The sequence below is a fragment of the Miniopterus natalensis genome, chromosome X, assembly GCF_054644295.1.
Source record: "Miniopterus natalensis isolate mMinNat1 chromosome X, mMinNat1.hap1, whole genome shotgun sequence".
NCBI classification, from domain to species: Eukaryota; Metazoa; Chordata; class Mammalia; order Chiroptera; family Miniopteridae; genus Miniopterus; species Miniopterus natalensis.
In genome coordinates this window covers 23,425,188-23,451,902 of record NC_142103.1, presented here as the reverse complement: position 1 = coordinate 23,451,902, position 26,715 = coordinate 23,425,188, and the positions used below count along the sequence as shown (strand labels likewise).

Here is a 26,715-nt window from a genome sequence, read left to right as displayed (position 1 = left end):
TTATCCTTTTACTGTAAGTATATGAAACACAAGCATAACTTTAAAAATTACCTTTTGGCAAAAGCACAGATGTTGTCAATAAGTGGACAGTTCTTCAATGCAGCTTCCACTTTCCCAAGAGATACATACTCTCCTGCTTGTAACTTTACCAGATCTTTCTTACGATCTGTGAGTCATGAAGAATGTTAAGTTATCCATAGTCCATTTTATTAAGGTCTATACAATTATGATTTTCTTTTAATCTCATTGCCTTAATATTTATGTGCAAAGATTCTTCTCTAAAATCTTGCTATGCATAATGCTTACCTATACATGTCAGTTAAGAAAATGCCTAGTTAAAATAAAGAAGTATAAGCTAAAATGTTGCACACTATACTGAAAGCTTTAATATTTCATACTCTTAAACACTGTAACAAAGTTAATAGAAGGAACAGAACTTTGGAGCATTAAACTTGAATGGTAACTCTGCCCGTTACTAGCTATGTGATCCTGGGTATGTCAGTGGACCTTTCCAACCCTCAATTTTATCAGGGATAATGATGCCTACCTTATACAGGCATGCGGTACAATGTCCGGCATAGAGAACATGGTCAACAAATGTTAGTTCCCCATTGTCCATATGTGACATTATCTTGTTAAAATGACAGTGCTCTAAGAGTGTGCTGGCACACGATGGCACAGCATGAATAATCATCAGGTTGCCTTATGGCCTTCATGTGAGTGTTGACTTGCCTACCCATAGCCTGGGAACCCACTGTACACGCCAAAAGAAACAATCTTTGATTCCAGTGCAATAAAGGATCAAAAAGGGGGGTATTGCTTATAGAATGAGCCATGTTTCATAGAAATTTCCCCAGCAGAACAAACTTCTAGATAAAAAGTCAAATTTCCATGGAAATCTTTAACTATATTCAGGTCACATATGGGTCGAAAGACAGATTTAAATGGATCACTAGAAATATGACTGAGGAAATTTTATGGCTGTAAAAGGACCAGACAAAGACCCTACCGAGTGGTCCTTATGAGCTAGTCAAATTTTTATTTTAACTTTTGCCTGATTAAAGTAAACAGCATAAGGGCCATTTTGGGTAGCTTTTTGAACTTACAACTCTATTTCAATAGGTTCAAAAAGGACAGTGCCAAACGAATTGACTTTCTTAAAAGAACAGATTAATGTTGAGGATTTGATATTATAATTTCCTAAGGTTGAGGGCTAGTTAGAGCCATATAAATGGCCCCTAGGGAAATTATGCCACACTGCCTCTTGGGGGGAGGGATAATTGGGGAGGAACAAATAGAATAGGGTGTTAGAGTAGATGGTTATACAAAACCTCATGCAGTTGACAAAAATATATATATATATATATATATATATATATATACCTCTTCTGAGCCATTTTTGTTTTCTTATTACCCATCTGCTATTTTCCTTCCCATCCTCCCTCTCTCTAATGCTGCTGCGGCCACTGCCACTTACTTAAATGGAGGCACTGACTTCCCTGTTCTGAACATTTGACATATATCAACTCATTTAATCCTAACAAAAGCCATACCAGGTCAGTATTCTTGTACCTATTTTACAGATGGAAAAGCACAGATATAAGTTAAATAACTTGCCCAAAGTTTAAGCCATTGGAACCATCAACCCCATTAATGACTCAATCAGTATTACCTTTCATATACACTGAAGGTGCAACAACTAAAGAAAACCACAAAAAAAGGAAATAAACTGACCAATAATCTGTAAACACCCATCAGGATGGAATTCTCCAATATCACCAGTACAAAACCACCTTTGGCCATTTTCATCCACAGAATAATCCTCTGCCGTTTTCTCTTCATTTTTAAAATATCCCATGGAGATATTCTGTCCACCAATAACGATTTCACCTCTGGGGTTTGGTTTGTCATGAATTGTATAACCGCCTGGAAGTCATGAAAGCAAATTAGTTCTTGTTCTAAAACAAAACTTATTTTCATTACTTCTGAAAGCTCCTTTGGAAAAATTTTCCTGCTGATCAAACTGTGCATCACTTTAGGGGGGAATATCAGTTTGTATTTACTCAGACTTATGTGATGATAGCGGATGACTGTGATTTCAGGAGTACCTGGTTCAGTGACAACCATCAATTACCACCTACCCAAACCTTCCCATGACCATAAAATTTCACACTTAGTATATCATTAAAGCTTAGGATACACTGAGATCTATTAAGATAATATTGTTCCCAAGATGGGCAACACTGGAAGTTGTTATAAGTAAATTACTAATATGCTGATAACAATGCATTTCAGATAGTTTCTAAGGAAGTTTTAATCAAAGGGAGCAGGTAGTAAGTGCCTATAAAGGAAATACCACTAAGTGAGAAAGGGAAGCCATGGGAAACAGGAGAGAAATTTTATTTTCTTCATTTTGCCTACGGCCAGTCATAACTTTAAAAATTAAAATCTAGCCCGGCTGGGCATGGCTCAGTGGTCGAGCATCAACCTATGATACAGGAGATGGTGATTCAATTTCAGGTCAGGGCACATGCCCGGACTGTGGGCTTGATCCCCATTCGGGGGCGTGCAGGAGGCAGTCGATCTATGACTCTCATCATTGATGTTTCTCTCTCTCTCTCTCCCTCTCCCTTCCTTTCTCTGAAATCAATAAAGATATATTGTTTTAATTAAAATTTAAAACACTGAACTGATAATATTAAAATATTTAATCACTATTACCTGTTTATTACTGAATAAAGCTTACTCTAAGGAAAATATACAAAAATCTGAATTTATAAACTGATACGCTAATTAGATGTTATGTTATAAAAGGATTAAAAGCAGTATTCCCTTCAGCTTTTAGATGCTCTTTAAATTGAAAACCATTCAATATCTCAAGAAGATGAAACCCACTATGTGTAAAACATTAAGATCATGCCTATTACTTAAAGCAAAGTTTCCTTCATAGCAAGGAAAACTCCAGATAAATACATATCCAAAAATGGACCCACTTCCCAAAACTCACATTGAAGCACAATACTGGGAAATCAGAAAATAAAAATTAAAGGCAAAATTCTTCTTATCAAATTTTACTATATACCTTGTTTCTCTGATTACACTGCCTAATAAATAACTCATGGCATAAAACAATTTTGAAGCTGGTGCCCAATATACAAGGATACATACAATAGGTTTACAGTTGTAAGTATGCAAAACACAGAGTTTATTCTTGTATTATTTGTATTACAACCGTAAACCTACTTTTGCCCACCCCTAAATTATCTTTATTTTCTTCAGCTTTTCATTCAAAAACTGGATGGGCCTTATCATGGGAGAAAGAACTTATTCCCACGAAGTAAAACACTTGATAATGAAATTAGCTCTTCAATATGGTATTTTTAAAAATGGTTATTTGCCCATAAAGCACCAAAGATAATTCACATAATAACACTGTTAGAAACTTCAAGTTTATGTCAGATAAAGCCTATTCATTTTCTTGGGTTTGACCAACCTAAGGGATGTCCTGATCCTTTAAATTCTCAGTTTGTGGCTCCATCCCAAGCTGTATATTATCTTTTAAAACCTTAAGCTTTTTAATTATTCTTTCTTTATCTGGCAATACTAGGTTGTTAATTATTTGTTAATTTTGCAGTTGATGTATATGTTTAACATTTTTTCACAATTTCATCATAGGAAGATATAAAGCGCTTTCCTTTTGTCTTCAATGGATCTGTGAAAAGGATTATCACCAATGTCTATAAGGGCAGGTTTCCTTTAAGTGGCTTGCCTTTGCAATTACATATAAAAATTCAATTATACAAAGAGCTGGACCATTGAGTCTCACCTATGAAAATGTTTGTTTGGGTCAGGATCTAAGAAGTTGTGTGTGTGTGCGTACGCGCACGCAAAAGAGAGAGAGAGAAAGAGATTAATCACTCAATCCCCTGAAAATGATACACATCCTTCCCCTAACCCAGGGCTACCCCACTAAAAATTTTTCCCATTTACCATCAAGTATTCCCAAATTTAGAATCATCATGCCTAGATTTAAGAGAGTTTCTTTTCCTCTTGGCAACCTACAGATGTTAGAGGAAAAAGAAAGCACAGGGAACAAGTAACAACAGAGAACCTAACACTTTAAAAGAAACAGAAGTCATGAGGCTCACAGTGGTTTGCAACATAACTAGAATCGCTAGCACTTGCCATAAAATTCTTACCTTCCTGCCAGTCTTTTAGCTTAATTTCACAGCAAATGAGAGGGGCTCCAACTCTGCCAGTAGTATAGTCAGTAACTATGAGGGGGGAAAACAACAAAGATATTAGCATACCACATTCCGGACCCACACCAATGTGATAACAGGAATACTGGAGCTAGAGCCAGATTCTGAAAGATGACGAAAGAAGAGAATGTAATGAGAGGAGCACCAACTGTGATCATTTTTCAATATGTCAGCTTCATTTCAACAGTGCAATCAATTCCAATGTTGTTACATTATTTTTGCTTCTCATGGCTACATTTCAGATAATTAAGTACAAAAATCTGTTAAAGGAGGAAAGCTGGCTCCACCATTATTTATGTGGATTCTGATAAGACAGATTTTGATTGGAATTCCTTCCTTACCACTCATTGATTGGCTGCACAACTTAGACAAGTTATTTAACCTCTCTAAGCCCCCATTTTCTCATCTATCAAATTGGGATAGTAACAGAACCTATTTCATATAGAAACATGCTGTGAGGATTAAATGAGATGATACGTGGTCAGTGCTTAACACTTCCTGGTAAAAATAAATCATTCAATAAATGTAAGCTGCTATTATCAAAGATGATGATGCTATTATCATTTTGTAATTTGTGACTACTACTAGCAATATCAAGTATTTATTGACAGCCTATTATATAATTAACATTTTATTAACTATTGTGAGGACAACGTAAGAATAAGGCGACCCTGCCCTCAATGAGCTTACAAACTACCTGGGAAGACATGCACGTGAAACAGTTCAGAGTACATTTAAATACTAAACTGCATGGTACTGACGGTGATCACAACAGGACCTTAGAGACTAGAAAGGCCTATGTAAAATGAAATAGCTGGGGAAGACTTAATTGAAGAGTTACACACTAGAAGATGGCTGTGACCAGTTTAAAAAAGGGGAGGGGGGCATTCCAAGAGAAGGAAACAGAAAATACAGAGAGGCGAGATAAAGAATGCATACATGAAGAGTGGTGAGAAGATTGGCTTGTCTGGAGAGAAGAGCCAGGCGTATATACACATGGGGGAGAAATGGAAAATAACAATGGGTAGGTACAGTGGTGTCAGATTAAAGATGTCTTGAAAGCTGGGCTCACCAGGTATGAAGCAATGTGTGAGGTGGATGATTCTGACAGAAGTATACAGGATGACTCAGAAGTTATATATTAGAGTCAGACCCAGATGTTGAAAGGCAGACACAGCCATTGAAAGGCTGTTACCTAAGAACAGTATGAAGTAATAAAAGTTGGATGCCAAAGGTGGCATGAAGGGGAGGGAGTGATCCAATGAAGAAATGGGAAGATCTGATCAAATTTAAGTATATTAAAAATAATCAGAGGACTTCAAAGTCTGAATGGCTTTAGGGATGGTAACACCACTGTCACAAACAGTTTGGTAACAAAGAGACAGTTTGGGATAATGGCATTTGGACACTGAGTCCAATTTTGGACACAATGAGTTTAAAGCAAAAGTGGGATAATCCACAAACATTACTATAGCCATTGTTTCAGAACCTGGGGTGATTTTGGTCCTCAGAGTATATTTGACAATGTTTGGAGATATTTCATTGTCACAACTGGGGGAAGTAGGTTACTACTATTATCTAGCCATTAAACATCCTACAGTTCACAGGAGAACTGCCAACAATAAAGAATTATCTGGTTCAAAATTTCGGTAGTGTCCAAGTTAAGAAAACTGCTATATGCTGTTGAAAATAACAGGAGAGAATACAAACAAGAAGTCAGGGCAGGAATATAGATTCAGAGGCAGAAAAAAAAAAAAAAAAAGTGGTACTGTTCCAAGGGAGCAGTTGTCCAAAGAAGAGATCATTTAGAAAGAAAAGGTCATAGGACCAGGGTGACAGAATTTTGAGGACTGACAATGTGGCATAAATACATATTTACAAGGCTTAAAAATAAGGGTACCTATGATACTGAACTAAAAGTTTCTAAAACTAAAACTATGTAAATTTGCACTGAATCCTGATATTACTCATGAGGTATAATATGACCATGGCTCACAAAGGTAGCATAAATGGACTTTATGAGTAGCAACTAATATAGAACTGCCATATTAAAAAATGCTTACCTTCAGTAACTGTCCCAGCACCACACGATTCTGTCAATCCATAACCCTGACCAACTGGGCAACAGAAGCAGACATTCATGAATCGGTGTGTCTGAGGTGACAACGGTGCTCCACCAGAAAGCATCATACGGACATTCCCTCCTAGCAGAGCTTTCACCTTTTTAAATAGTATCCTTAATAAAATGAGGGGCAAATTATTGTAGTCCATGTATACATTACTCTTGGAAACATGCTACTTTATAAGCTCTGGGAAAGGTTTCTCAAGCTTGGTTGAGACATCCAAATTTCAAAACCATGATGATGATGAGAGGGTAACAAGGGAACAAAGAATAACACCTTGAAAAAATGCCACATAGACTCTTTAAAAAAAAAATACCAAAACAAAATGCAGTGCTGGGAAATTGCTTTGATGCACAGTAAATGAAGGAAAATGATGTCAAAGGAATACTATTTTAAGTTATTTTGGAACATTTAGTCATCTAGCTTGTCTCCCTTCCAATGAAAAACGTTTCCCCATCTCCATGCCCCAGCACTGCATTTAAAATAACTGTTATAGTCACATACTTACTACACTATTTTATGAAAACAATAAATCAGAAACCTTCATGCAGAATAAATCTTGAAAATCACTTTTTAAAAGTTAGAAATGACACTGTTTTTAAACTCAATTTTCATGGATTCAAAATTCTATTCTAGTTTTTCTTCATGAGATCAAGTTTTATAATTAAATCTCAAATATTTATTCAATTATTAAAATTTGTTAAGTTGCCAAGGTCCTCTGCTTGCTATATCAGCAATGAGACTTAAAAGTAAATTAAAAAAATTCAACCTTATGATCATGTTGGTGGTGCTTAAATCAAATTAAGTTGCCATTTACTTATTTATCTTCCAGAGGTAAAAACACAAAAAGATAAAAAGACTCAAAGTATAGTCTATAAAATGTACTTACAGATTGCAAAGCGGGGCATCATATCCCTTTTTGATCTGTTCCAATTTGTAATCATACCCTATCTTGAATAGAGTTTTCTGAATATAATTCATCTCTTGGACTTTGCTCATAACATTCTTATAAATTCGATCCATGATTTCCTATAAGGTAAGCAAAATATTCAATAATCTGAAAAAAATTACACCAACACTGAGACAGTCTTTAGTTGAAGATACCTTATTTACAACATCTTATGCTAATATTATCTTTAGTATAATAAATATATTTACTTTATTACATAGTTAATTTCACTGACTTGTCTCCTATTTCAAAAAAACTAAAGACAAGTATAGGGGTCTCTTCAGGTCTATACACTGAATTCATTTAAATTTTTAAAAATGTTAATTAGATTAAAAATATTCACCTCTCACATAAAGGTAATTTTTCAAAATTCCATTCTTTCAAATATATTCACTTATTATCAAATAGTGCCAAAACGTCCAACTATGCTGACTCTAATCCTAATGTTTTTCTCTTTATTACTAGTACTTTCTGACTCTTACAGCATGTCAGAGAGCTTTATAGTTTCTTAAAATTCTTATGTCCCTGTAACTTAGACATTTCTATTCCATTTTAATAGAAGCTTAGAAAACAAAAAGGAACAGGATTCTTGTTCACAGCTCCTTGGAAAATTAGAGGTAGGACTAGGTTTGGGATAAACTGGCTCTCATGCTAATACATACAAAATAAAAAACAAAACAAAACAAACAAAATGGGAAAGAGGCTGCCCAATTAAAACTGCAGCCCAGTAGGGAAGGAGCAAAGACAGTAAGTATGCAGATCCCTCTCTCACACTTCCTACCCTCTGATCTCTCATGAGCACCAACAATTGGCTGAACCCAGCCAGAAATCAGAAGACAGGCAGGCCCTGGTAATTTGGTCACAGAAGTTAGCTTCCCAAGCCACAAAGTAAAGAAGAATAGACAATGGGCAACTGCAAAATACACAGCATATCATCTAACTCCTGTTTATCCTTCAAGCCTAAATTCAGACATTACTTCCTAGATTTCTCAGGCTTCCCACTCCCTAACTATGTTCCCTGATAGGGCTTATTAGGAGCGGCTCCTGTACTTTGGATAATAAAGCTAACATACTATTTCCCAAAACAAAACAACAAAAACATTCTTAAATGGATAGCCATAGTGGTTAAGACTCTGGGATCAGATTGGTAGAGTTCAAACTTCAACTCTACCACCTATGGGCTGTGTGACCTTAGGCAAATATTTTTCTTTATAAAATGTGGATAACAAGACCTAACTAGCAGAATTTTAGGGAGAATTAAGTGAGATAATCTACCTAAATAAAGCACTTAGCACAGTGCCTGGAACATAGTAAGTACTACCCTACCTATTATCAGCAACATTTTAGTTTGTAAACTTGCTGAATTCTACAGCACCTCTAAGTAAAAAGGCAAATGCTGCTCTGACTTATTCTAATTCTTTGGTTACTTGGTAATTTTGTAATTAGAAGCTAAAAGAAAAAAACCCCACAGTATCTTCCATCTCTAATTCTTGGAAAAACTTACACTGAACATTGCATTATCTAATCTTAGACTCTCCATGTGCAAAGACAATTCTGTGAAAGATATTGGGATAAGATTTAAAGTCTGATCATAATACAAGCAGTAGTGATACCCAGCCCCACTGGAATTTTCAAAGCCTAAAAGTAGTAGAATATGTTTAATTATACACGTTTGAAACATTGCATTAAATATTTCAGAATTTGTCATTATGAGACTATAAAACGTAACATCTTATTTATATAAAGGGCAGCACTTCACATAAGGATTTTGAACAAGGAGAATTAAACATTTTTCTTTGGGAGCTCTCAAATGACAGCTTTCTAGGTCATCATAAGGGTCAAGAGGCTTGGATTTTAGACTCAACTCTGCCACTTACCAGCTCCGTAACCTTGGATATGCTGCTTCCATTCTCCAGGATGGCATAGGTTTCCCCATTTTATAAATTAAGTGACTAAACAAAATGATCTTTAGAGTATATTCTACTTTTAAAGTATTATGACCAATCCTCACTCTAGGTCAGGGGTGGGGAACGTCTGGCCCGAGGGCCATATAAGGCCCGTGAAATCATTTGGTCTGGCCCTGCCAAGGCAACCGCAGGCAGGACTTGAAATTCAATAAATCTAGGACCTTTTCTCATAGCTAATTTTTAAGTTGATAATTTTGTATGGCCCTCGAATGACGTTATAAATATCCAAATGGCCCTTGGCAGAAAAAAGGTTCCCCACCCCTGCTCTAGGTAATTTGAACTTGGTCATTTTCAGCATCTAATTTTCAAGTATCAGCAAACTCTACCAGCTACACGTTTCAGAAGTTTTTGACTTCATCTCTCCCAATACTTATCTAAGGTTCTAAGGAACATATTTGCCATAATACACACAAAGAAAAAATGTCTCAAAATGCACACAAATACTTAAGTGTTTTACTTTTTAAAAAGTCTACATTGCAAGCAACAAATGCCATTTATACTCTGCACTCACCGGAACAGCTGCCATGAGCGTAGGCTTCAGTACACTACAGTCTCCTTTACTTCCTTTTTTAATTTTGCTGGACTACATTAGAGAGTAAGTAAATAGGATTAGGGCAACTACTCTTAGCAAGAAACTGTTATCACTCAAGTGTTAACAATAACAAAGGCAGAAATTTACACATGGAATTTGATCTACTGCTCTGAGTTATTGGTTAAAACTATCATAACCTTTGAGCCTGAAGTTTAAGTGCTTTAGTGCTTTATCCCACAGATTATTTCTTCTAGCACATTTCAGCCTAGAGTAGAAACTATGATGTAGGAGAAGGGGATATTTTGGTAAATCAAGCATTCTTACAACATTACCATCAAATACAGCATTGACCATACATTTTTCAACGAGACAAAACCCCTCAACTAAGGTAGATCAAACACTAAAACAAAACTGAAGATAATTTTAACTTTGATTAACTAAAAGGCAAAATCATCATCTCAAAGTACTGCTATGAACATGAATTAACACATAGAAATACTAATTTGATAACATTTTGGTTGACAGAATACTGAAGACACTGGCAGTGACCATGTGGGGACATGCACATATATTTGTAAATGTGTGTATATGTTTTTTTCTATTCTTTTCTTTTCTTTCTTATATACATAAATACTATCTAATATTTCAAATGTCAGAGCAGAAGGTAGAAAAACTGATAGTCGCTCACTGAAAGAGGTAGACAAAAATAAGAATCTGCTATAATGCAGTTAGTAAGTTTAGCTGCATCACGTGCTAGCAATGGCCAACATAGGCAGTAAGAAAAGCAGCTCATGGGGGAAAGAAGGGGACATCTGTGATATTTTTAACAATAATAAAAAAAAAAACAACAGCTCTTCAGAAGCAGTGGGATCCTCTGGTACCACCAGCTCTGCCACATAGAAGGTTCTGCTGGTAGAACTCGATAGCTTTTATCCTACTTTTCTTTAAGACAGAGGAAATAAAATTATTCCTTGTGTTTCACGTACGTGCAAGTGTGTGCAAGTTTGCAAGTGAAAAGCTACACCCGCACATGCACACCACACACAGAGGGCTGTTCTGTAGAGAACAAGATGGGCTCTAATGTCCTTCAAATCCAAGCTGATCTCCACATGCTGCTGACCAGTTTTTGCTATAGAGAGCAGTTCCAGGATATCAGTAGCCACAAGGAGTCATTTTTGGCTTTCTTTATAATTCTCAGTAATATTTCAGTTCTTGTCTTTATTGTGATCACAGTAACCCCAGTTTTGACAACATCACTGTCATCTGCTAGCTTCCAATATGGCCTCTCTGGTCTCCCACCTTTTTCTGATTTCCTACATAAGGGATACTCCTGGGTTTTTGATTCCTAGTCAGATTGAGACTCTTTATAATAAAGTTTATTTTAAAAGTAGGTATGAGTGGCCCTGACCGTTTTGTAACAGGATTCTAATGTACTGCTTGGCCTGAGAGACAGCATGAATGAAGTGAGACCAGTAACAGACTCCGGCTGCCCTGATCCCCACAGTGAGGCTATTGTTTTCAGAAACGCAGTGAAAGCAAGGGTTTTGTGTACTTCCCTGCTGGGGTGGAAATCATATGCAAAGCTTATTGAAACATCATAAGCTGTTTTGAAAACATCTCCGAACATAAGAAAGACTCACTACACTGCATCAAATGTAATCATCACAGGTTTTTCTTTAAATTTTAAAAATAACTTAAGCCCCAGTCTCATTCATAGGTCTATTACTACTTCACTAGATCAAGTCTTGTTTATCAGTTTACTTGACAGTTTACTTATTTTATCCATTACTATTCTAGTGGATTTTAAACGTGAATTTTTAGCTGAGTGGTTTGGTGAAATACAGCAAGCTCTCCATCTTATAAAGAAGATGTGGTCCTTAAAGTACAAAATAGGTAATTATTTGGAACACAGAACATTTTCTCATGGTGAAGCCACTTAAAAGATAGTGGGTAGTATCCTTGGGGGTAGGATAGTGGTAATGATGAGGAAGGGACACAGGGGCATTCTAGAGTCTAGAAATGTTATTCCCTCCACCCCCCTTGATCTAGATGGTGATCATCACAGAGGTCTATATACGTATGTGTATATTAAATTTAATCAAGCAGTGCTCACTCTTAAGGTGTGTGCACTTTAAGTTTACATCTAAATCCCCTCCCCCCAAAACAGAGAAAGATGGTTGCAATCTCAAATAAGTATAAAAAAAAAATCTAACTTTTTTGTCTTAATATTATAAAAACTTACCTAACTTCTACCTAAAATGGTATGTGTACCAAAAAAAAATATTAGAGTTTCTAACTGAACACCAAGGGCACATCTTCCTACTAAATGCATGCTCCATCAAGACACCCAAATAAAAGGCAGCATTGCCTGGGGTCCTTAAAAATGACAGCTGTCCTCCAGTGATGGGAGTGGCAGAAGTCACAAAGAGAAGCAAGTCATTCCTACCTATACTCAGTTTATCTTTCAGCATTCTGAACTCCACAGCTCCCTTAGAAGCTCTTTTTCCCCCTCAATGTCTGGTTGAAGCTTTTCTATAGCCAAAGAAGAAATTAATCAGAGCTACGGACAGTAGGTATTAGATGTGTGAATTCAAATGGGCTTAAAATTCATGAATTAGCCCTACCCATTGTTGGGCTTCCTGCTATGAACAACAGGGAGAAGGGAGAAGCCTGACTCAGGGAAGAAATCTGGAGGCTGCCTTTGGACATGCTGCAATGCTGTCCAATAGAACTGCACGATGATGAAATGTCTGCTATCTGTGCTATCCATATGGTAGCCACAGGTAATATGTAGCTACTGAGAACTTGCAATGTGGCTAAAGAAATTAAAAAACTGAATTTTTATGATTTAATTTTAATTACTCTGTATTTCAACATGTAGCTAGTGGCTACTGTACTGGACAGCACAACTCGAGAGAAAACTCAGAGCAAAACTGGGCCAAAATCCTACCAACACATCTCTCCAAAACCCCACCAATGTTCATGAGTAATATGTCAAAAAAGGCCAAGTGTATTTATATTATCTATCCTAGCTCTCTGAAATAAAAATCCAATAAAGATAAGCTGAAAGAAATGATTAGTTTCAAAGTAATTTAAAAATACGTAGATAAAGCAATGTAAAAAACAAGTTTATTTTCTACAGCTACACATTGCTCATGGGAACGATTTTTGAAGTCATGGAATACGTTTTAGCTGAATTAAAATATCTCATGCTTTAATAATATGTTCTCAGCCAAACAATGGAACTTGCCATTGATCATGCCAATATACTAAAAAGCTTGTCACCTGGTCAGAAAGGGTAAGTGGAGAAGAATATCCGATTCTACAGCCATAGGTAAAGCATGATATCTCTGCTGTCAATTCTAGGACATGAGCCAAAGGCAGGTAGCCAATATACGTGTCCTTTGGTCTAAAAAGAAGAGAAACATTTTAGCTTATCTTAAAAAGGCACTGTAAATTAGAAATGTCAATAACCTTATCTTTTTAATATAGATTAAGTTCAGAGAACGCCAATGTGAGCTCTGATTTCTAAGAAGAAAATTGAATGATTCTCTCTTACCCCAGACCAGGAATTCTCTCACACTGGCCTGCCATTCCAGCTATCAAATTGCTATGATGCATCATCACTCCCTTAGGTCGGCCAGTAGAACCACTGGTATACATGACGATAGCCATGTCTGAAGGAGCTGGTCTATTTGGAGGAATGCTTACTAAATGAATGAAAAAGCACCATATTAATGACTGGAAGATACACAAGCATTCGAGATACTACCACCATAATCAGGGTAATAGACATATCCATCACCTCCCTGAGTTTCTTTGAGTTCTGTTTTTGTTGTTAACTTATCTTTAAGGTGACTTCAACTCTAAAATTCTAACATGCTAAATTTTAAACAGCACACTGGGGCTTCAACTTTAAGATAGTGTATCATGCTAACCTAGTAACCTCCCTTCTATCCCAGAATATACCAAAATATCCAAGAAGAGGTATATTATCAGAACTAAATAAAAGTTTAACAAGATTCTTGGATTTTTAAAAATCAGTTTATACTCTGTATGATACTATAATAGTGGATACCTGTCGTAATACATTTATACAAAACCCATAGAATGTACAACACCAAGAGTGATCCCCAATGTAAACTATGGACTTTGAGTGATTATGATGTGTCAATACTGTAGGCTCATCAATTGTAACAAATGTACGACTCCACTGGGAAAAGTTGATAGTGTGAGAGGCAGTGTGTATGTAGGGGCAGGGAATATATGTGAATTCTCTATACCTTCCTGTCAATTTTGCTGTGAATCTATAACTGCTCTACAAAATAAACAAAAAAATTAGTTTATGAAACTGAATTACATTTTATGCACAAGTTAAAATAAAAATTTTAAACAGTGTGATTTTGCCACTGAAATAACCAAAGGTAAAGTTATATGTAAATTGGCTAATGCTAACGCTCCTTAAAGATATCTACTGTCAGAGTTTAAAAACCCAGAAAATTGGAACTAGATCCTTCGTTTGATGACTAATGCATTCATTACATACAGCAGTACATACAGGGTGGGGCAAAAGTAGGTTTACAGTTGTTTATATGGAAAATCATAGAATGATAAATAATAATATAAGAATAAACTCTGTGTTTCATGTACTCACAACTGTAAACCTACTTTTCCTCACCCTGTATGTTAAGCTCTTCTCAGTCTAAGCACACAGTGTGACATTTCACTTCTTATCATCATAATAACAACTATCTCCTCAGATAAAGTATCACAAAAAATATGTACCTTATCTAGTGTAGAGATTAGTGGAACTAGGTGGGACATGTGATCTATCATGATATTGCTATGAGGACAAAATATCCCCAAAGTTTCGTGCCAACATCCTTTGATGAATTAGCAGAATTGACAACAGATCCCTACTGATCAGGACTTCCCATTCAAGTTTACCCCAATCCTGCAGGGTCAATCTGATGTTGAGGGATAATTCTCCATGGGTCTCTTGAGCTTCCACACATGGGTCTTGTGAGTAGAGGCACTGGCTTTATTCTAGAATATCTTTTCAAGAAAGTTTGTACAGTGAACAGACTTGGAAGACAGAGATAGTGCCTCCCTCCAAAGCCTCTGTTTACTGTCCGATACAACAGAGGTAATCTCTCTCTCCAGGACACAGGACAGGCATACTTACTGCCCATTGTAAGGTTCAGGTTCCCTAAGCTCAGGGTTCCTCTCCTATAACACAACCCACTGCATGTGCAGGGGTCATCTAACCCTCTTCACACTGCCCTGTGGAAACTGGGACACAAGGAAGCAACACAAATGCTGATACTCTGGGTACTGCTATTGCTGTGATTAAAAAACTGTCCATCTCTGACACAGGAGTCTTGTGTCTCCAAGAAGCTGTGGCAGCCTCACTTGTCTGCTTACAAGTTGGGTAAAATATTCATAAGCTAAAATATTCATATTTTATGTAAAATATTCATAAGCTAAACAGAGGTTCAACCAACATTTTCTTCTGCCAAAATGAATCCTTTCCTCATCTAGGACAGTATGGTGACCTTCACATTAAACATGACAGAAAAACTATTTAAATGGAGTGTTTAATTTCCTCAAGCCTCTGTCTTAATGACCAACTGATATTTTGCTACAAGGTGGATTTACTTGTTTCAAATGAAATAGCACTTACCACCTCAGTGGTAGAATAAATCCAAGCATGAATATTGGCAAACAGCTTTGCATCCCCTAAGACATCATTAAGATCACTAGAATTAAGTATTAAAAAAAGTTTACTGAATGGAAGTTCTGAGACCTTTTCCTTGTATGAGGCCCAAATTGGAAGGTTATAGTAGACTATTTAAAAAAAGAAAAGTTAGGCAGCAACTGCCATAAAGTCTGAACCATTACATACATCTCTACTACTTAGTAAATTTTAAAACACTGGTTATCTTTTAGAGGAAAAAGGTTAGGAAAATCTTAATAATATATGGTCTTGATAGTTTTTAAACATTTTTAAACTTTTTAATCAAAGAACTTTACATTTTTCATTCATGTCACTTCTTTTCCCAACCTACTGAAATAACCTTGAACAGATAAACTTGTTTTAACTGCTTTACTTACAGTTTTCTGGCTTGGATCCCAACTCTTCTACTGATTGCATGCTGTGAATCTCAAATCCTTCAGGGTATTCTGTTTTATTGATAGCCTTATTGTCCACATAAATGATATGTTTAACACAACTGATATCTAACAACGCAGTCTGTTGGGCAGAAAGAAAATCCAGTTATTATATATGGGCCTGCAGTTAACTCAATTACTGAACATTTTTTCCTGTCCTGTCAGATAACACTACCATGAATTAAAAGAAAATTTCGTACTTACCTTAAGTTTACTTTCCAGAAGTTCAACACTAGTAATCAGATAGGCAGCCTCAGACTCATTTAACCCATGAACTACAGCTTCCCTGCCAAGTGTGGCATATAAAGTCACAACTACATAATAAAAAAATAAACACAAAAGTTAAATGATAAACATTTATTCAGTATATTATTTAAATCAGCCTTTAATGATACTCACAGATGCAAAGACATTTTATAATTTAATTTGATTTCATAGTCTCTGCTATATTACCCTTCAACCTAGTCTCAAATTTCCTGGTAGTCCAAAATTTTCCTCACAAATTCTCAGAATTCTAACTTTATAAACCTGATGAGACCCAGAAATACAGAAAGTGCCACAATTGGTCAAAAATAAGTCAATTAAGATGGTCAAGGCCAATAGGTTCTGGCTGAACTATTTTTTTTAACTTGTATTTTTTTAATTTTTAATTTTTTTTTCAATTACAGTTTACATTCAATATTATCTTGTATTAGTTTCAGGTGTACAGGTTAGTGGTTAGTCAGGGGTGGGTAACCTTTTTTTGCCAAGGGCTATTTGGATATTTATAACATCATTTGAGGACCATACAAAATTATCAACTTAAAATTAGCCTGCTATATTTGGTCAATTGGTATACTTATATTTGATCAATTGGTATATTTAATTGAATTTATTGAATTTCAAGTCCCGCCTGCGGTTGCCTTGGCAGGAACAGACCAAATGATTTTGCGGGCCATTTACGGCCCACAGGCCAGACATTCCCCACCCCTGGTAGATAACCATATACTTTACAAAGTGTTCCCTTTGATATTTCCAGTAACCAACTGGCACCACATATAGTTATCACATACACAATATTATTGACTACATTTCCTTTACTTTCCTTCGCTGTATTTTATTTATTTTATTTTAAAAGCTTTCTTTTTTATATCTTTATTGATTTCAGAAAGAGGAAGGGAAAGGGAGAGAGAGAGATAGAAACATCAATGATGAGAGTCACTGATCGGCTGCCTCCTGCACACCCCCCAGGTGGGGATGGAGCCCGCAACCCAGGCATGTGCCCTGACCAGAATCGAACTGCAATCTCCTGGATCCTAGGTCAATGCTCAACCACTGAGCTACGCCTAGCCGGGCTCCTTCACTGTATTTCAAATGCCCATGACTGTTTTTGTAACTACCAATCTGTACTTAGTCCCTGCACTTTTTTCATCCAATCTGCCAAACTGCCTCCCTCTGACAACCATCAGTCTGTTCTCTGTACCTATTTTTCCATTTCTGTTTTGTTTGTTTATATTGCTCTTTATATTCCACATATAATTGAAATCATATGGTGCTTGTCTTTCTCTGACTGACTGACTTCAGTTAGCAATAATACCCTCAAGGTCCATCCATGCTGTCGAAAATGGTAAGATTTCATTCTTTTTTATGGTCTGGCTGAACTCTCAGTGCAAGTCAGAGCTATCCCAGGAAGGGCTCCCCTGTGACACACACTTTCACTTTCATTGGTCATAGCACCAAAGAAAGGGTAAGTCCTTGAGAATCCTCGTATTTTGAGGATCTCAAGCCAGAAAATAGGCCATGAATCATGTTCTCACTCCTTCTAAGAAGCTTTTTTAGTGGGTCTCAAGTCCACGTTGACTGGAGATCTCCAAGCCTAAACTGGAGTGGAGAAGGACATCTGCTCTTTAGGATTTAACAGACAAAGAAAACAAACTGAAACCCAGATCAGTTAGAATCAGAGGACATCTGCTAGACTTAGATAGGCTTGGAAATTCAGCTCCAAGCTGGTAACCAAAACAGAAACATAGTTAAGAACAGCTACTTTTCCCATGCTGTTGAATGTTCGAGTTGGGTGATGCATATATAGAGGGTCATTTTCATATTATCTATTTTTGTTTGTTTTAAATGCAAACCCTTGATTCCTACACCACACCTAGAGTGTTCTATTTCATTCAACAAATAACCGAGTGCTTAGTATGTGACAGGCACTGTTATGGACTATTAATATTTTAAAATAATTTCTTGCACAATGGCTAAAGAAATATACCCAATTTTACTTCCTGGACAACATACCTAATTCCAGTTCAAGCTATCACATACTTCTTTCACATGTAAAATGGAAAAAGTAAAGTAAGAGACCTTGAAGTGAAACAATGAACTAGAATTATCTTAAGCAATGATTTTTTGGTGATTATTTTTGGGTCGCTGCCCCCCAAAATGCCTCTGAACCCGCAAATTTTCAAGTACAATTCACTTCCAATTAAAAAGTAAAATTCTGCCCGGCATGGCTCAGAGGTTGAGCATAGACCTATGATCCAGGAGATACTGGTTCAATTCCTGGTCAGGGCACATGCCTGGGTTGTGGGTAGGCTTGATCCCCAGCAGGGGGCGTGCAGGAGGCAGCCAATCAATGATTCTCTCATCATTGATTTTTTTCTTTCTCTCTCTTCCCCTCTCTCTTTGAAATCAATAAAAAATATATTAGAAATAAATTAAATAAATAAATAAAAAGTAAAATTCTAAATTCTATCTATTGAGCTGCCAAATCCCATACTAGCTCTTAAAAGTTATTATCTTTAACAGGAGTTATCAAATACCTTTTAACTACATTAAACACTGTTTTACAAATATAATTTAGGCAGATAAATGACTAAAGGACACCTACTTTGAAAACTTGAAGATCTCAGGACAATTTCACATGTAAGCAAAGCCCTCTCTCCCCCCTCCAAATGCACAAGGCACTTACGAGGAAAGTTGTACTTAAAGCAGGTCTGTGCTGCGATCATCCATTCGGCCCTGGTCTCACAGAAAATGGCAATAGTGTTCTTTGGTTTTAATCCCAATGCAGTGAGTCCACTACCAAAGTTATTCACTCGGAGGTTCACTTCAAGGTAGTTCATCCATTTATAATTCCCAAGAATTAACTGTTAAAGTGAGACATTCTCTAATATTAGTACATTTATTCAAACAAGCAATTTAAAAAATGATTCAAAGTGCGAAACTCTACAACTGCACTTAAGTGAATATATCGAAACTATGGAGGCCTTCTGAGAATCAGTTACACAGCACCATAATGGAATGCAAGGATATTTAAAATGCACTTGATTTATGATAAAGTAAAATGTACCCTCCCCATTTTAAAAAAATGAAAAGCACAAAAATGTTTTACCTTCTTAAAAACCTTTCCATTTGGCTGCATTTCGTTTTCTTCACTTAGGATCTCCCTGGTCCCAAGGCTGTCCTTCTTCCCAAACGTGGATACGGCATGATCAAATAGCTTATCGAGAGTGTCTGCTCCGGGGATGTCTATGACAGCTAGTGAGTCGAAGTGCGTGACAGAGCGATATGGACTTCCAGGTTTGTCTGAAGTGGGTTTAGCTTTTATTCTCTTTGCCATAGCGTTTTTCTTCTTGGCATTGGTAAGAAAATACCATGGAATAAATATAAGGGCACTGTATATTGTTATTAACAAGTGGACAGGCAGCAAAATAATGGTGGGCACATTTAGCTTAAGTTTCATAGTGGCAAGGCTTCTAAAATGCTGTTTATTTCTTGTTATTCTTTGGCTTTGAAAAGCCTTATTGTGCTGAAGAAGGCAATAATGGAAGCAGCAGCAAGAGTAGTAGTATAGCCAAGGCAGTTCAATTTTAATGATACAGATAAAAGTTAGTAATCTTTGGAAGCCGACAATAAAGTACACCTGTAGGTGAAGACAATGAGCCAGGCAGAGAGCAGGAAAAAAAGACAAAACAAAAACAAAAGAGCATTAACAAGTTGATAGCATCATTGACTTAAATGCTCAGGTCTTTATTAGTTTATATAATTGATTTGATACAGAAATCTGAAATAACTGGTCTGAAAGATTGGCAGTTCCCATTTTCATCTTATTGCCATAAACGTCTGAATTGAATCTTCCCTAGGTTTTTAGGTATAATTGATACTCTGGCCATCATTCTGTAAGTTAGTTGTGTAACACTAATACTTACATGAATGAATGAATATGATATTTAATTTTGGCTGAACTTTGGGAGAGTAGGGATGCCAATAATATGTTTCTCTTAAATATGTATATGTAACCTAGAAATAAGTATATGCAAATCAGCTTTAAGTCAGATTTGGTTTTGTATCCAAAAGGGAAAACCAATCCAGCATTTTAGGTTTATTTCTCAAAGATCAACCCATAAATCTTATTCTGAGTTCTTCATTAAGGAAAGCTTCTGAGATAATGCTATTCGCTATCTCCTATTCCAAAAAATTAGAGCAAAACAATCATAAAACCATTTCCTAAGTGTCCTCTTTGTGCTCAAAATTGCACCAGTTGCTTGGGAGTGGTAGTATTAAGTCTGAAGTAGTGTAAGTCCCAGCCCTTGCCCGTTACAAGTTAATGCTTATGAGGCAATCAGCATACCAGATAGATCCAGCAATTTTCAAACTCTTTTTTTTTTGGGGGGGGGGGGGGCGGACCACTAAACCACTTCTTCAAATAAAAACCCATGCAGACTACCCTGATATAAAACTAAAGTGGAATTGCTCTGGCTGCAGCAAAGATTGGAAGTATCCAGAGTCCCACCCTGAACTTCCTAGAACCCTACTCCCAAGGTTACCACAGAAGCATTTCCAGTGAAAAGCCCTGCAGAAATACGTAAGTGCTATGGTGTGCAGGAAAAGCAATAAATGCAGTAGGAGTTCAGACGAAGTGCAAAATTGCCAAGAGTAACTAGTGGAGGATCTGTGGAAATTAGACTTAAGCTGAACCTTATGTTGAGGATATGGAAATAAAGGAGAAAAATGGAAGGCATTCCCGGTAGGAAAACATGAAGATACAGAGGTAGAAAAATCAAAGGACTTTGGGAGTGTAGAGAGTGCCAATAATAAGACACTAGCCTGACTGAGGCACAGAGTACTTATTGGCTAAATAGGCGACAATAGTACAGGATCTTACAAATCTGGCAAAGCAGTTTTGATTTGATTAGGCAGAAAGCAGGAGGCTACTTCAGGTCAGGAGAACAGTGCCAATTGGAAAGGAACTGCAGAAACAGCCTCCAGGATACTATCAGGGAGTGTGCCTTCAGCTGAGAAAGATATTTTGGTGAGTGGCAGTGTATTTTAATCATAAACTTAAAATATGAGTTCACTTGGAGACAAATTGAAGTTCATCCTTCTGCAAATCTTGTGGAAACAGACAGGCAGACTACTGACCCCAGGACAGTTGTTTGTTTTTATACCAACTTCTATAAAATGGTAGCTTAATTCTACCTCTGCTTTTGTTTATGTCCTTCAACTGAGTGTGGTGAAATGAACAAGAAACTACAAGTGAAAAGACCTGGGTTTCAGTCCCCATCTTGTTCACTAACTGGCTGTGTGTAACCTTGAGCAAAGCCATCTGTTTGAGCTTCAGATAAGACTAGATCAGTAGCCCTTAATTGGAGGTGATGGGCCCCCTTGAGAATTCAGTGAGAACTATGGACCAATTCCCCTAAGAAAAATATGTAAAACATTACACACAATTTCAGGGGATTCATGAGTTCCCTAAAATGTACCCATGAACCCCAAAGGATGACACCAACCCTGAACTAAGAATTTCTGGCCTAGATGATTTCCCGGGGCCCTTCCTACTTCACATTTTATGATTTACTCTACCTAAATATTGTTTTCTCAGTCTCTCTCACAAGTCTGGTCATTCATTTCTTCGAGATAAGTTATGATCTACATCCCCTTGTTTAACTGACAGACCAAGGGCTCAGTTGTATGCTATAATGTCTTATTAAAGAAAACATTTTAAAAAGATAAGGTATATCAAGTGTCTGTCACAGTGCCTGGTCCTCAACATGCAAGATCCCGTCTAGTAATCCTTTCCTTCATCAGACATTTTGTGACTACTCAAATCCACAAATCTTTCCATTCTCTAAATTCCTTCATCACTTGAAATGTCTACCACTCATTCTGATCCTTGATTGTGCCATCATTTCCAAATATCTAAGCACCCAAACAGATCAGTAGTTCTCCACTCTATCAAATCCAACACCTCTTTCTTACACCAAATATTTTATAACACTACTTAATAAACCTTAAAGGATAGTAATAGATAATAACCCACCTACACACATAATTTTTAAAATTCCTTACTGGTATTATAAAGGAGTATCAAAAAGAAATTAATTCAAAATAAAATAATACTTATTTCAACATACATATTCTCAGGGACAATACTAGAAAACAAACAAAAGTCTCTAATTGATGAAGTGCCCTTAAGAGGTGAGTACCACTTGAGAAATTGAGAAAGTGCAGACTAGGGGCTGAATACATATAAAGAAGTAAAAGACAGCTTTTGAAGGGCTTTATAATCTAGTTGGATTTAAACTGTACTGTATGTTTTTTAGTCATTCATGTTGTTATATACAGTTAATCTGTTATACATGTTTGTCTTAAGCCTTGGAGGTAGGGAAGTGTCTTCTACTTAAATCCTCATAGTATAGAGACACATACATGTACACACACACACACACACACACACACACACACACACACACACGGCAGACCTCAAAGTACATTCAGGTGAGGAGACACCAGAGAGATCATTTAGTCCAGACGTTTTCAAATTCTTTCTAGTGGTAGTGAGGGTCATCCATTTGAATATAATTTTATATGTACATGAAAATACAAATATAGTCAAAAGTAAAAGCAGAGCTGCTTTGTATAGTTTTGAGCAGTTAATACAAAGATGAGTAAAACATGCCCTGCATTCTTTGTATGCATGTATGCATGTACATGTGTTCATATACAGGGTATCCTAAAAAATGTATACATACTTTAACAGCTGGTAGCTCAATTTTGAAAACGAAACATATTTTAATAAACACTGCCTTAATAATTATTCAAAGTGTGTGTATATATTTTTGGGGATACCCTATATATGGGAAAGGGCGGGGGCATCAGTTCACAAATATATAAGATAGAATGTGATAAATCCCATAAGAGAAACAAGAATAAAATGCTAAAGATATTCAAAAGGCAGGGGGAGTGCATCCACTTTTGGAGAAAAAGAGAAGAGGGAGAAAGTAGAACCATCCGGAAAGGTTTCACAAAAGAACATAGCATTTGAAGTGGGTGTGAAGGATGCCTGTGTTTTCAAAAGGAAAGGGTAATGATTGGGAAATGAAGACAGTTTGATCAGAGAGAACAAATAGATGAGCAAATGAATGCAGCAGAACAGTACAGGATGTATCAGAAAAGCAGCACGTAGTGTAGCAGATGCTTTAATGCTCTCTGTACAAAGTGCTGTTTCACTTTTATGATCCAAAGCAAGAGGAAAATTGAATTATTCCAGAGTCAACTTCACTAGATTACAACTATACACTGACAGACACATGCATATGACAATTTGCTGACTCAAGATTAAGCACCCTGCTATTAAGGGATGTTCTCTAAAGAGAGAACATCTGATGTCCTCTTGGATGGTAAATGGGCTGAAATTAGTTAGGAGATTTGGATTCTAACCTCAGTGTCTGCTATGAAGTGTGACTTTGAACAAGTTATGTGACCTCTCACTGAAAAGCTCTGTATCAGCGCCATCATATGTAAAAGAGGAATACTGCTTCTCGTAGCTACTGCATGGTTTTGTTGGTGGCATCCTTTATTTTATTCAGCTTAAATTCCATGGGCAATAATAATCAGTCCCTGGAATATACTCTCAATAATCTTGCCTCTCTCTTACTTTGTTGTACTTACTGGACTAAACCATGACTTGATTAAATCCAGTCTCCACCCAATAGGCACCTGTATGCACACAGTTGAATTTGACTGGACAAAAACCTGACTATGCTGAATTTCCCCCTTTAAATCTGTAATTGCTCCCTCAAGTGGGCCATACTGCACTGCACTAATCCATGCACTGGCCCACTCTCCAGGGTTGCATGCCTTTTTCTCTCTCTCCAGACCACCAATATTCCCCCTCCATCCTTACTCTCGGATGCTAACCTGGCTTACTATTTTGCTGAGAAAACTAAGGGAGTCTGAAGAGAACTTTCACAGGCTCCCATGGCCCACCACTGTGTCTACCCACCTACTAGCATATGTAGCCTCATGCTCTTTTCATTCCTGTGACTACAGATGAACTGGTGATGCTCCCAGGTAAGGCCACACCCTTCACCCATGCAGGGCACCTTGTCAAGCTATAAAAACCTGGAGGTGCTGCTCTCCCATTTCATCCCTTGCTCTCTTGCCTCATTAATGTCCTGCTCTTCTGAATTGCTCCCATAGGCATTATAATGGGCTATTATTTCCTTCATCTTAAAAACCATTCCCTGATTGCTGACGGAGGACAAACTGGGAAGAAGCAACCAACATGCCATGCTAAGGAGTTGGTGGTAAACCACTAAATTTTGTAATGAAGGGAGTAATATTATCAGACTTGTTTTCTAAAGATCAGTCTGAGAGCCAAAGAACAACAAAACCCCAACACAAAAACAAAAACCCGCCACCGTTCCTTCTCTTATACCTTCTTCTCTGGCTACAGCACCATTTTTTCTGCTCCTTAGAATTCCTTAAAAGATTCATCTATGCTCTCTCCATGTTTTCTCCTATTTTCTCTCAAACCCACTACATTCAGATTTTTGCCACCCACAACTGCACCAAATTGCTGAGATCAAAGTCACTAGTGACTTTCATGTTGTCAGATCCCAAGGTCAAGTAAAGCTCAGTCCTCATTTCCCTTGGCCCACCAGCATCCTTTCACACAGTTGACCCTACTTTTCCCGCTTGAAACTTCTTCATTTGGCTTCCAAGAAACCATATGCTTCAGGTTTTCTTCCTACTTCCCTGGTCATTCCTTCTCAATCTTCTTTGCTGCTTTTTCCTCATTTCCCTGATCTCTAAAGGCTACAGTGCTCAGTCTTTGAGCCTCTTCTCTTCTTCATCTATATTCACTCCCATGATAATCCCATTTAGTCTCACAGCTTTAAACATCATGTATATGGTGGTGACTTCCCAACTGCTCTCCCTAGCCTGGAAGTCTCCCTTAAACACCAGGTTTTATATCCAACTGTTTCCTCAATAGAACCATTTAGAATCAGTTAAGTACTTCAAACTTATGATGTTCAAAACTTAGCCACTGATAATCCTTCACAAACCTCTTCCACCCAGTCTTGCCCATTTCCGTTAATTACAGTTGGAATGACCAAAAACCTTAGATTTCCTCTTTCACTCCTCCATAAATTCCATACCAAATTCATCAGCAAATCCTACTGGCTCTACTTACAAAACAGATATCAAATTCGATTACTTCTCACCACTTCCACTCCTCCCATCTTGGTTCAGGCCACTACCATCACTATCATCTGTTACCTGGACAAATGCAATAGCCAATATGATCTCCCTGCTCCCATCAGCAGCCAGTGTTCTAATTAAAACGTAGGTTAGATGTATGTCATTCCTCTGCTGAAAACCTTTCAAAGAATCCTCACGTAACTCACTTAGGAAAAACTAGTCTTTACTACGAACACAGGTCTTTCCCCTAGCTCTTAAGTGTCTGACTTCAGCTTCTACTGTACTTTCCCCTAGATCATTCTGCTATAGTCACTTGTTCTTAGCTGTTTCTGGAACATACCAAGCATGATCCTGTCTCAGGACTTTTGTACATGCTGTTCTCTTCACCTGGAATGTTCTTCCAAGATACCTGTATAGCTTATTTTTCACATCCTTTTTGTCTTTAATGAAATATCACCTTCTCAGTGAGGCCTTTTCCAGTCACTCTATCTAAAATTGCACCCCAACATTCCAATCATTTTCCCACTTTATTTTTCTCCTTAGCAGTTATCACTAATACATCACATGCTTTATTTTTCATGTTCACTAACAAAGTCCCCATTAGAACACAAGCTTCTTGAGGGAAGAGTTTATTGTTTGCTGCTGAATCCTCAGCAACTACAAAAATACCTACATGTGTTAGTTGTTCAATAAATTTGTTGACTGAAATAAGAACATACATGGAATTGCTCTGAACTATAAACAAATATATATGCAAGACAATAGCCTAAAGATAACCAACCTTAGTCATCTTTTAAAAAATCGCTTGTCCATGCCAATACTCTAGGAGATGGTATACTCTTAAAATCTCTGGTATTTAAAATAAATTTGAACATGTTTTTAGTTGCTTAATAAAAAAATATAAAACTAAACAAACTGTTGCACAGAGGGAAAAGATTGGTGTTATAAAAACATGAGGGCTATACAGTTTATAATATGTGCTTTCTGTACAGATGTCTTTATAAAGATATGCTGTCCTTCCATGGATGAAGTGTAACACTGCTGTCCCACAATTGGTAGTACATGAACTCTGAGTTGTGCTTCCTTGAAGTAATGCATTTATTTCTACATCAGCTGGAAAAGGGTAAGACATCATCTTCAGTCATGGAATAGTTGATAGTTCATGTTGAGGTTTACCATTCCATATAAAAAGCATATTAATAACCACTTATTGAGCATTTACTATGGGCCGGGCTGTGCTCAATTC

The 26,715-nt window shown here is 37.0% G+C and overlaps 1 protein-coding gene across 2 annotated transcripts in view; it reads right to left on the bottom strand.

Annotated features, from left to right (window-relative positions):
* ACSL4 (acyl-CoA synthetase long chain family member 4) overlaps positions 1-26,715 on the bottom strand; it is a 73,507-nt gene that overhangs the window by 8,878 nt on the left and 37,914 nt on the right. Inside the window, exons 3-14 of one of the 2 annotated variants that reach the window (XM_016198310.2) lie at positions 19,375-19,614; positions 18,952-19,129; positions 16,209-16,318; positions 15,948-16,086; positions 13,393-13,543; positions 13,119-13,242; positions 9,813-9,884; positions 7,275-7,414; positions 6,326-6,498; positions 4,200-4,274; positions 1,735-1,926; positions 52-166 (exon numbers count right to left, since the gene is read on the bottom strand). In XM_016198310.2, the coding sequence (XP_016053796.1) occupies positions 52-166; positions 1,735-1,926; positions 4,200-4,274; positions 6,326-6,498; positions 7,275-7,414; positions 9,813-9,884; positions 13,119-13,242; positions 13,393-13,543; positions 15,948-16,086; positions 16,209-16,318; positions 18,952-19,129; positions 19,375-19,602 (1,697 nt within the window). In that variant the 5' untranslated portion in view covers positions 19,603-19,614. Of the gene's footprint in view, positions 1-51; positions 167-1,734; positions 1,927-4,199; positions 4,275-6,325; positions 6,499-7,274; positions 7,415-9,812; positions 9,885-13,118; positions 13,243-13,392; positions 13,544-15,947; positions 16,087-16,208; positions 16,319-18,951; positions 19,130-19,374; positions 19,906-26,715 lie in introns of both variants that reach the window. The other variant, XM_016198329.2, reaches the window with a different exon arrangement.